Below are 11,782 nucleotides of genomic sequence, written 5' to 3' on the forward strand. Positions count from 1 at the left end.
TTTTGTGCATCCACTTAATGGAGTTGGTACACTTGTAACTTTTGATTTTCTCTTCTTCCCACATTTAACTGATTACATTTCAGTGAATTTTCCCTTCATTAGGAACTTTTAAGGATCGCGTAGAAATCTGGGCTGTCCCATTATAACATCCAGATCAATTCGAGAAAATAGATCCTGGTTTTCTTTACCCCTGGAAAATTTTCAAAGACAGAATCTCTTCTTGGGGGATAAAATCCGTTTCCTTCACAGAAATGCACTTCCACAACAGCCCCAGGCTGGGGGCTGAGGAGGAGATAATTCATGGCAATGCCAGCCACTCCTGCCACTGGGCCTGTCTTCTCCAGAGCCCTCCCAGAGAAGGGTGTACCTTGAGCTTCTAGCGAGCAAAGTGCCTTCCTCATGCCACCTACCATGATGCCCATTTCATTCTTACATGACAGACACACCCCCACAACTTCTAGTTCAGTTTGATTAATTTTTTTTCAGAAGAATAGAAGTAGGTAGATGGAGATTTTCTCCCCCATGAAATACTGAAGGATACTTGCTCCACACACCACAGAATACCTTTGTCAGGAGAGTGAATACAGAAGGAAAATCCAAGTCCAGGCTGGACCACATCTTTAGAAAAGACTAAGAAATTCCTTAGGAGGACAGAGAGCAATTTGGGGAGAGTTCCTCCCGCATTTTTTCTGTGGACAACTGTGTTGTAAACTGTCTGAGGTGCATTTTTTTTCCCCAGTTACACTCCAACAATCTCTCCCATCCTTGTGGAGCTTTGGCATCTGTGGTGCCATGGCCCCTAGTCATTTCATTTGGACCGAGCATTTCCCACTGAGCAGAGGCTGGGCGCTGAGGCAGAGCATTTTGTGCTGTGGCATCGCTCTCCTTGCAGCATGTCCCTGGTTTAGCTTCTCTCAGTTCCCTGGATAATTCAGAAGGTGTTCAGCCCAGCCTTGCTGCGTCCCCACGCTACATCTTTCTCTGCCCAGCACAGGGTTTGCAATAGATGGCAAAACTTCATAGTTTCAAGATTTTACCACCATAACAGAGTTAAAGAGTCTTTAGAAATCCAGGAATCCATAACTTTTCCCAGCGCACCTGGGGGCATTTCTGCGTGCAGCATATCCTCTCTGCAGCAAATTTTGGAAGAGGATCTGGGTATATATATAGACACTTTGTTCATTTTTGCTCTCTGTAGCGTTTCGGGGACTGTGCACACAGCAGTGGGGAGAATGTAGCTGTACCAGCACAAACTCGGGCAGTTTTTAATGGAAGCTGTGCATAACTAAATGGTAGTAAAGTAAGTCTCCACAATCTGAACGCGAATGTATGCATAAGGGCATACTTTAGTGCAGACCTGCAAGTACCCTATTGCTGTTTGGAAGTGCAACAATTGTTCAGGTAAAGAGAATATTCTTTAGAAAAATCTTCTATTTAAATCTAGCTGGAAAACGTTCAATAAAACTAAAATTTAACAAATGTGGTTTGGGTTACAAAAACATTGATGACCTTCCCTTCCCACATTCTTCTATCAGTCCTATTTTCTTTAGATTATTTTTTTTCCCCTCTTGAAAAGTACAACTTATTGTGCAGAGAATTTTGGCACAGCATTTAAATGCATGTTTTCTTTAACTTTCTAAAGATATTTCTGTTCATAATGTTCCTTTTTCTTCTTTCTCTGAGCTTTTAGACATGATAGGGAAGTTTAAAAAATCACCTTTTAATCTGAAGTGGCTGTGCTATGTTACACCACAAAGATGTATCATTTAAATGAATGGAAAGAATAATTAAAACCCACAAGAGCAGGAACATTTCCATTTAAATCAGCACTTTAACTTTATGGTCCACTTTCAGTACTTCAGCAAAGATGTTAAATCAGATCACTTGTTTGTTCTAGGTACATTTTTCAAAGATTTCATGCCTGCAGTTAGACTGTGGTCTTAAAAGATGCAGTTCATACAAGATCTAGCAAATCTGTTTCTTAGCAAAGTCACATACTTAAAAAAAATGTATATGCATTTATGCTTTGAAGCAACTGATACAAAGAAAAAAACCTATTTGTAAGGAATTAAGAAATCATAGTAAAATAAAAAATAATGAAAAGTAAACAGTTACTTAAATCTTAATCAAGTCATTCTCCACCACTATTGATCCCTAAAGTCGCAGCATGGCCGGAAATTATTTGAACACCTGTTATGTCAAAGGACTGCGTGATCTAGGAATTGCAGGCAGATGTAACGAATTGAGTGCAAAACAGGTATGAGGTGAAGGTATCTGCTGAAGGATCTGGTTCAGATCCTGTTTGCCTGCCCCTTGAACCATGAAGTCGCACACAGAATATATTTAATTCATGCTAGTTTTGTAGCACCAGAGTCTTTACTGCTATTAGAGTGAGTGAGGCTGCCAGTAGAGAAAATCAGAATATATACTTCATTTCCACTGTGCTATTACCAGCCTCATGGAAACAGTCTCTTGGCTATCTAGTAAATAGGCAGAAGGTGCGGTATTTTTGCATGGGTCTGCACAATTTTAAGCACAGATGTTAAAAGCTAGTGCTTGAAAATTACCCTTTTCTATAAGCCAGAGACCTCCATCCAGCCGTGCACCTTTAGATTTCTTTGTGAAATAAAAGAAACACATAAAAGTCTATCATGAATTATTCCTCTGAGGAGCTAAATAGGAAATGAGACCTTTACCTGCAGTTATCAGAGGTACTGTAGGTGGGTCAAAGTATTTAAAAGTTGTTTATTTTTAGGGAAGATCTCTAAATGATAAACTCTCTTGTTCTCTTTTCTGTGGCCCACGTAAGTCTATTGACCCCCCACAGATTCACTCCAAATGGCCAGGAGGTGGGAGGGGTTTGGCCGCTGTATATTTGGGTGAGAGCAGAATGGGATGGAAAACTCTGTTGTACATGTAAGCACAGTTACTCTATAAGAAGTTAATAACCATACACTCCTGAACAGTTATTCTTACAGAGTTTTGATTGCCAGAAGGCATTAGGCGTGTCTCAGTAAACACAGCTTTACATGAGGTGTGATCGGTTGACTTCCCCTTGCAGGCTTCAGGAGTTTTCTTATGCAATTGCATATCAAAAATAAAAAAGCAAGCCTTTCAGCTTTTTTTTTTTTTTTTGCTGGTGAACCTGGAACAAATCTGGTTTGGAATATTATTGTAGCACCTATGAAATTTGGAGCTCAGCCACCTCCCATCTCCCTTCTCTTTGTGGATGTGTGTTTTCAGATTATCCCCCTGTGACTTTCCCCTGCCAGGTAAGTCTCCCAGTAGTGGGTTAGCAAGGAGGGAAGCTCAAAGGCATCATGGAAGATGCGGTCTGCTCAAACCTCCGTGCCCACAAAACAGAAATCGCTGCCACCTCTCCCTGCCTTGGCCCTGCAGGTGTACCTGACAGCCAGCACAGTGTACGGGCTGGAGGGGCAGCTGACCAACCTGGAGGACGCCGCACGCAAGATCAACAGTATTACGGCAGAATCTGAGCTGGCCGATCTGGAGGATCAGGTGGCCACAGCAGCCGCCCAGGTTCATCACGCGGAGCTTCAGGTGAGGACAGCAGCTCCTCCCTTACCTGCAAGTTTCACGCTGCCTTGCCTAGCGCTTACCTTTTGTCCGTGCACACTTACTTTCAATATTCTTTTGTACCGCAGTGAAGTCATGATCCAAGGATGCTGACTGCATCACAGGAGCTGAGCAAAGCCTAACTGAGATGCGTACCTCAGCCCAGGCAGATGTGCTGTATTTGTTTGTTTCTTCCCCCAGCTTGTTTTCGGACATAGGAGTGCAACAGCCCGTTCCTGCAACACTAATACTGAACCTGCTCCTTGCTCCCAGGCAGCTGATGTGGTGCGCTCTGTGTCACGCACGTGGCTGTTGTCAGACTGCAAAATACAGTCTTAGGCAGTTTATCTAATTAGCGGATTGTAAAGTACTTTATAAAAGAAGCCAGTGTTGGTACAATTCTACCGAAAATGGCCAAAGGCAGCCAGACACAGAGCCCAGCGCTTGCAAGCCTGCCTTGGGATTTAGCCGCTAAGCAGCACACATCTCTAGCCAAAAAGGCAATTGCTCTTGTGGGCTGCGATCTAGTGTCTCTGTAGCAGGCTCCAGAAAGTCTGGGGCTCAGAAGAGAACACGGTGGTGTGGTGCTACAAGCTGAACGAGGTAACGCTGCCAGACCCTGCGGGGATAACGCTGCTAGCAACTCACTGCCATTGGTTTCACTGACGGGTCTGTACCAGGCGAGGCACTCAGACCTGCCTGTGCCGGCCTTTAATGGGAAGTACCTGGGGGTTTTACTCAGCCGTAGCATGCTCGATTTAGGACTGAAGAAAGATCTGAGAGTCTGACATCTCTCTGATGTCAGAAGTGCATTGCTGCACTAGATGGCGAACTGGCAGTGACGCTTTGTTGGCTTCAGTCATAATTTTACGATAAATATGTTAATGGGCGTGAGACGTGAGGAGGAGAGAGGCCTAAGCTATGCAAGGAGGATGACCGAGAGGCCAGCTGAAGGTCTTCTGCAGGGTGAGCAGCTTCAGGTGTTGTCGTGAATCAGGAGTCGGGTTATATGTCTGACTTCTCTGACACTTCTTTCCCTTTTGGCAACATTTGTTTCCTCTAGTCTCAACATCAGCCGACTTTCCCCCCAGATGTTTGCTTTCTTGGACTTTTGTTTTTCCTAACAATTTGTTTTCCATTGAGTGTTTTTATATAGTGTGTAACCTGCATTTATGCATGTTTGTGTTTAACATACGTATACACGTAAATGATAAATATGTAAGATCAAATGTTTAGATTTTGTGACAGAGGATGTACCTTGTGTGTGCATGAAATTAATTTTGAATGAGGAAATGTGTCCCACAAAGTCATTCTTTGAATGTAGCCTTTAAAAACACAGCTTGAATGAACTTGGGATTATGCAGCTAAAGGTAACTGGGAAATGGCAGACAGGGGTTTTCTCTCCTCTGTTTTCTTTCTCAAAAGGAGTAAAAATGCCTCTTCCTTGGAGTCACACGGTAGGTTGGATTGTTCTTTTACTGCACCTTTACTAACAAATTAAGCCCTTTTTAACATTAGGACTAAAGAATACAGGAAAGTGTCAGAATTTCTGAAGAAGTTAGCCATCTGTTAATATTTTTTGATTAAAGAGAATCTGACTGGGGGAGGGATATATTTTAGTAGTGGCATCCACAGTAATGTTAAAACTTCTTTTTCCCCCTCCCCATCTGTCTGTCTCTTTCTTTTATTTTCTTTGAAGATTTCAGATATTGAGAGCAGAATATCAGCTCTCACTGTTGCAGGCTTGAACGTGGCTCCATGTGTTCGCCTGACAAGGAAACGGGATCAAAAGCAAACAAACCAGGTGCCAGAACATTACGTAGTATTCAAAAATACATTGGGGAAACCTTCCCTCTTTTTCTGTAATGGAGTTGAGTAATACATATGTGTTGTTTACAGATGCATACAATAGACACATCAAGACAGCAGAGGAGAAAACTTCCAGCTCCACCAATAAAAGGTGCACTTAAGTTGTTACGTACATTTTAGAGTCTGTCTTTATAAGGTTCAATGTAATGTACAGTTCAGCAAAACGGGAAAGATTAAGTTATAAAATGAACAGAGTAAGCCTAAACACGTCCACCCGCCTCATTTCCCATTGTACTTGCATTACATAAAGTACCCATTTGTCACATTAAAAAGCATCACCGCTTTCTCTTTCCGTGGAAGTTGTGACAGTGGCAAATTAATAGGAGCAGAAGCAGAAGGCTGGGAAAAGCAAATGAGAAATGCTGAATATTTATCCTGCAGCAGGGACGCTGCTAGTCTGGCATGCCTGGGGTTAGGCTGTGAGGCTCAGGCAGTCACAGGGTTTAATTACTAAAAGCCAGTTGCCACAACACACCGTTGCTTTCTTAAAGCCTATGTCTGCTGATTGCAGTCCATGTGATGTGGCTCAGCGATGTTGCTGATACGTTAGGATACGTCTGTGAATTGGCTTTATAAAATAAAGTGCTTTTTTCTTTCATGTTTTCTCTTTTTTTTTAACCCTGCAGTGGTTAATCTCTGACAATTCTAGGGCCTGCTTCACCTTGCATTACTCTTGTTTTACTCTTGTGTAATTCCACTGATTGACACGGCCTCAAACTTTAATAAATTTGGAGTATCGTAGCCTGCTGTTTTTCATTTAAATTAAATCCAGCTTTCCTCATACGTCTTAGGGGAAGTTTTATCTCTGTAGGAGCTGTGACTCTTCAGAAGTATTGTTACATCTGCTTCAATCTGTTACATGAAAAATCTCCCTTTCTGTATTTTTCCCAGGTGAAAAAATAGATGGTTCTCCAGTTACCACTGTCAGAACGTTTAACAGAAACTTCATGCTTCAAGGATCTCTAACACAAAGAACTAAAGAGAGGAAAAGCACTGCCAAGGACTTAATGGTAAACTCATAACAAATGTTTTTAGAACTGCTGTTGAAAGCAGTAAATAGAGAGATAGCGGTATCTGTGTCGGCAGCTATATTTCACCATCTTCACAAAACTTCTCTTAATAGTTTGAGGAAAAAGAATAGAGAGCACTGAGGCAGCTCTGAACAAATATGACCAGTGCCCTCGGAAGCTGTCTGACTATATGCCGTAGTATAGCAGCTGTGCAGTGCTGAATGCCAGCCTGTGTGAATGTATTCTGGCTGTATACTGGTCTCCAGGAATGTGCTACCCTTATTTTAAAAGTAAAATAAAATAGATTAGATTAGTGGTCCCCTGCAATTCAGACTTCTGAGCCAGACCCTCACAGAACCAGCTGCACACTGTAACTCAGCAGGTGAGAGTCACCTTGAATCTCACTAATTTTTGAGAAATGTTTAAAGGTTACCTGCGTGGAATTTAAGGGGTAGATAGGCCTTGCATCAGCTCTGCAAGGTTTCAACAAATATGCTTCACCATACAGCTGTCAGTCATTTCTTCTAGAGCAGCTGTAGAGGGATAAGGAAAAAAGCTGACTCTCCCAAAAGAGAGCAGAGACTCTCTGCTGTCTGCCACTAGATATGTGGAAAATAGGCAGGAAGGTGAGAAGGGGAAGGACCTGGCTCCCTAGAAGCTTCAGCAAGCTTGGTTTGTGTTTTGCTCATGGTTTTTTTTTTTCCTTTCCTGTCCCTTTCTGTTCTAGGAACCTGCTGTAGGATCTGCTGTGATGTACTAAATTTACACTTCCCTACTGCCAATAACACACTGCCTAAGGCTGTACACTAGAGTGCCTTTACTTAACAGCCATTGTGTATGTCCAGCTGAAAATGGACCCTCAAGAACCCACAATGCCTCAGTTATAGGGCTTCGTTTGGATACCTCACTGAGAAAGCTGTCCAAGTCTTCAGCATTGTGGTCTGCTAAAGGAAACTCTGCCTTAAAGTTCTCACAAGACTCTAGAAAAGATGCTGAGTTTCAAAAGCAAGGCTCCACATTTTAAGATGCACTTTTTCTCCCCATTGATTGTACTAAAGTATGTCGTCTTTAAACTGCAGTATGTTTTTGTAGACTCAGTCAATCATAATTATAGGCCAATATTTCATACAAAAAGAACAAAGCAGACCTGTGATCCATATTTGCTGGCCTCTTACTGTTCACGAAGACATCCCTCTTGTTGAGCAATAAGAACAACTGTGTGCAGCGTACGCTGCTTTTCAGCTGCGTGGTGGGAGTGGAGAATTGGCGTACCTAGCTCTGCTCGCAGTGAGTCAGTGGAAGTTTTGACATGGTTTGTAGGAGGAGATGCGATGTGCAAAGACTTCTCTGTTCACTGAGGGTACCTTTGGCAGAGTTAGTGCTCTAGCTCCAGAGCCAGGTATTTTGCTTTTGGCAGCAGGGGGAACGTGGATGTCACGTTGAACCGTGAATTGGTGGCAGCACATGTGGACCAGGTGTCTGTTGAGTTACGATCCTGGCATCTGGAAATATCTGCATACTGCTGTGAAACCCACACCTTTGTATGTCTTGTTCTTCTTGGTAGCATTGTCCGCTTGGTGGTGTCCAACCACGCTGTAGTTCAAAATAAATTCTGACTAAATCTTCTGAGATTGGAAAAAGAAGGTAAAAGCATTGTGGATGAGATCTCTGCTGACTGGCTGGTGGTTGTAGGGTGGCTGCAACCTGTAGGAGATTGCCCTGTGCAGTTTCCTGGCTGTTCTGAGGAGGGGGGAAATGTAGCCCAGACGTCTCTTCCTTTACTAGTCTGTAGCCCACGTGGAGTAGCTGGGGCCTGTCCCTGGTGCCGTGTGCACCCCGCTACCATTGGATTGTGAATAGTAAAATTTCTTCTTTCATTTCCTGAGACCTTTGAAAAGCAAACCAAACTGGAAGGCCCTGGGTCAGATGGCCAGGAAGGAAGATGCTGCTTACAGAGTGTGCATCTCACCCTTTTTAGGGAAGACCTTGCCAATTTGTGGTACTTTTTTGCTCTAAAGAATACAAAGGAGGTAGTTAGAGAAGGTGATAAGCCAGTGAATCCCTTATCTTCCACACAAAGAGCAGAGCAGGTACCAAAATGCAGGCTGGGTTGATGTGAGACTGCTGTGGAGGAGGCCACGGGCTGGCAAGTTTCCCTCAGCGTTAAGGAGGGGGAGCTCTCCCCAGAGCGGTGGGTACCGGGGAAGGGGTCCTTTCCCCATGCTCCCAGCGAACATCCACGAGCAGAGGGCTGCGCGTTATCTGCCGTGCAGCAGGACGGCAGTCCCCTGGGCCACCAGGCCATGAAATGTCTATGGTTGGGCAAATACTGAGCAGAATTGGGCAAATTTCCTGGCTAGGCTGGATTTAGGCAGGCAGATGGGGAAGGTAAGGAATGGCTGGATGGGACGGTCGGATAAACAGTGCCAGCTGCAAATCTACCACCCACATTTGGCATTGAGCTGATGTCCAGCTGCATGCAAGGAACCCTCGGAATAAATACAACCATCCTCCCACCTAGAATACATAAGCGTCGCTCCATCTCTTCGAGGAATTTCCATCTGCCCAAGATCTGACCCACTGTGTTTATTCTGCGTGAAATTATGCCTTCTTTTACTCTCACACAATACTGGTTCTCTAGAATTGGTTTGCACAGATGTGAGGGCAGAATTTGGTCCACTCTGTTTAATATATAAATATATATATAAAACAAATATATTTTATTTATATATGCAATCCAGTAAAGGAGATTAAACAGAGTAGGATGCCTAGTAATTTTTTTGTTATCCAGTCTCCTCCCCCTTCCTTGACTGTTCTTGTGTATGTATACAATACATTCCCAGGTTCTGGTTTATGCAGGTATGCGTGTTATGAAATGTCATTAATGGTGGTTGGTCTACATATTCGTCTAATAAATAATAACTAATATTGTGTATGTAATATCAATACAGAAATGACTAATTTTAATAGAATAACTCTTTGGCTTTTGTTCTGTTAGTGTGATTTAAATAAGCCAATAAAGTTTGGAATAGGTTGTTTTCCTTAAGAGGCATGAAAAGCAACTATTACCGTGTTACAATGTTAAAATATTCAGTCTTCTTTGACAGAAAAATGTGTACTGTGTAGGCATTGCAAAAAAAAAAAAGGCAAAAAAAAAGCGCCCATCTGCTATAAGGCATTTGAATTTTTACAAATGTTTATTGTGCCAAATACGTGCAGAGATATAATTTACTGTTTTAAAAAAATCATAAAAGCATATGTTATAGCACACAAAGAATTATTTTGTCATCAAGTGATTTCAATCTTTAGTGTTAATATTTATATTTAGATTAATTTTTATAAATGAAAATATTTTAATGGGTAAAATGAAGACTATATGATCTATTTGATTAAGTCTGAGTGAATATTAAGCTTGCTTTGTTGTTGTTATCTGCATACTCACCGAGAATTATTGTCAAGAGAAATTATAAAAGAGTAAAAGCAATTTATGAAAAGAATGCCTTTTCAAGGACTTGATTCATAAAGAAAAAACAAAAGTTCTTCTCTATTGTTTGGATTTATCTGCCCTTCGGCCAGGAAGCGCGCAGAGCATGCTGCCGCGCACAGCACTCAGGTACGTCCACAAATGACCCGTCTCCCGTTAAACCCAGGAGACTTGCAACTCCACAGAATTACCTTGGTCAGCTGAGGGGAGGAACATGCGTTAACGCACGCGGTTCAGATTTTTTTTTTTTCCCCTGGGGCTGTGGTGGGAAGGATCCTGTTAGGAGTGTTTGATGGTGAGTCGTCTCCAAACTGTTGAGTCTTTGGGCGAAATACCACCTCAAACAGAATTTCTCAGGCAGAGTTCCTCTAACTCTCACTGGTATCGCTACAGAACGACAAACTGACCAAGAAGCCAGCTTGATAATCTTAGTCTAGTATTTCCAAAGTCATATGCGATGAATGCTGATCAAAATAGTTCTTTATCAGCATATTTTTTCCACCATGAGGGCATTCATTTAAACCAGCATGTTTTAAGTAACTCTTTGGGTGCTATATGTTGTGTTATAAATAGGAGTAACTATTATAATAGAAATCCACTCCTTGATGACAGACCATTCACAAAGAGAAAGAAAGGGTTAAATTATCTGCAATGATTAATTCAACCACGATTAAATTTTAGTAGTAATTCCAACAAAGCACAACTAGAAGTTCAAGTTCATTCTAATTTTTCTTTAGCAGAATGATTCATGGCCTGGATTTAGCTGTCAGTCATTAGCTAAATTGTAAGCTATCTTTTTTTGGATATAGACTTAAGCCATACATTAAACTGCATTCGACTATTATTGCTCATAATAGTTATTAATCAATATTAAACATATTGTAAATAGTACTTCTTATAAACTGAATATAACAAAGTTAACTACCACGGCAAACATGAATATTGAGCCACAACCCCAGGTTTATTGATGTGGACTAATGTAGTAGATGGTAAATTGCTTGTGATCCTCAAAGAGTGACTTGAGCTTGATCAGATAATGTACATACAAAACAACTACATTGTTTCAATGGGAATCAGCTAGTTTAGGCCCTTGCCCCTTTTGAATAATGGTGCATGATTACATGCAGTAGGCACAAAACCACTCTGAAGAGTTTAATTAGCCAATTTTTTATGGTTTTTTCTTCCGCAGGGAGAAAATACTTCTCTTTGATAGGAGCTCCTTTTTGTTCATTGATATATCTCTCCAGCAGTACAGGAGGAATCATAAAGAGGCAGTGGGTAGTTCAGGGCTACATTCCTACCAGTGGATGCTAACAATCTATATAAAAACTACACACAGAGCGCCAGCATTTCAGGCCATTAATGTACGTACATTAAAAATTAGTGAGAGCCTTTTTTCTTTCTTCCAACCATTGCTTTTTATTTTTACATAATCAACAGCCATTGACTTTGAAATGTGACAGGAAGGCTTCATGATACGCTTGACACTGCAGAGTTTAAATCCCAGCACAAAAGCTGTGTGGGCTTTGGATAAACCTGACGTTACAGTGAAACAGCATCAAGGGATTGGTGGGGATATAAGACAAAGAAACATTTTTATAAGTTATGGTTGCACTCGGTGCTAGTGTCCATGCATTGTCTTTTACCTGCACCCTGAATATGTTTCTTTTTGAAGGAACTTGCAGAAGGAGCAGGAGAGCAGCATGGGATTGCTAGGCAAAAGCAGAACTGGAGATCTGAGGTGCAGGGGAGGGTGCAATTCAAAGGGCAGGGGCTGGGTCACCGCCTGGGGGAATGGGAATCACCAGTCCTTGTCTTCTGTGTCCGACACTTTTTGCTCCCA

The 11,782-nt window shown here is 42.0% G+C and overlaps 1 protein-coding gene across 7 annotated transcripts in view; it reads left to right on the top strand.

Moving 5' to 3' along the window:
- MYRIP (myosin VIIA and Rab interacting protein) overlaps positions 1–9,979 on the top strand; it is a 238,508-nt gene extending 228,529 nt beyond the window's left edge. For 4 of the 7 annotated variants that reach the window (XM_075745559.1, XM_075745553.1, XM_075745556.1 and 1 more), the window contains 5 exons: positions 3,400–3,561; positions 5,276–5,380; positions 5,476–5,536; positions 6,337–6,455; positions 7,183–9,979. In XM_075745559.1, the coding sequence (XP_075601674.1) occupies positions 3,400–3,561; positions 5,276–5,380; positions 5,476–5,536; positions 6,337–6,455; positions 7,183–7,215 (480 nt within the window). In that variant the 3' untranslated portion in view covers positions 7,216–9,979. The remainder of the gene's footprint in view (positions 1–3,399; positions 3,562–5,275; positions 5,381–5,475; positions 5,537–6,336; positions 6,456–7,182) is intronic. The other 3 variants (XM_075745557.1, XM_075745558.1, XM_075745555.1) reach the window with 2 other exon arrangements.
- Positions 9,980–11,782: the final 1,803 nt, after the last annotated feature.

Source organism: Balearica regulorum, chromosome 2, assembly GCF_011004875.1.
Source record: "Balearica regulorum gibbericeps isolate bBalReg1 chromosome 2, bBalReg1.pri, whole genome shotgun sequence".
NCBI classification, from domain to species: domain Eukaryota; kingdom Metazoa; phylum Chordata; class Aves; order Gruiformes; family Gruidae; genus Balearica; species Balearica regulorum.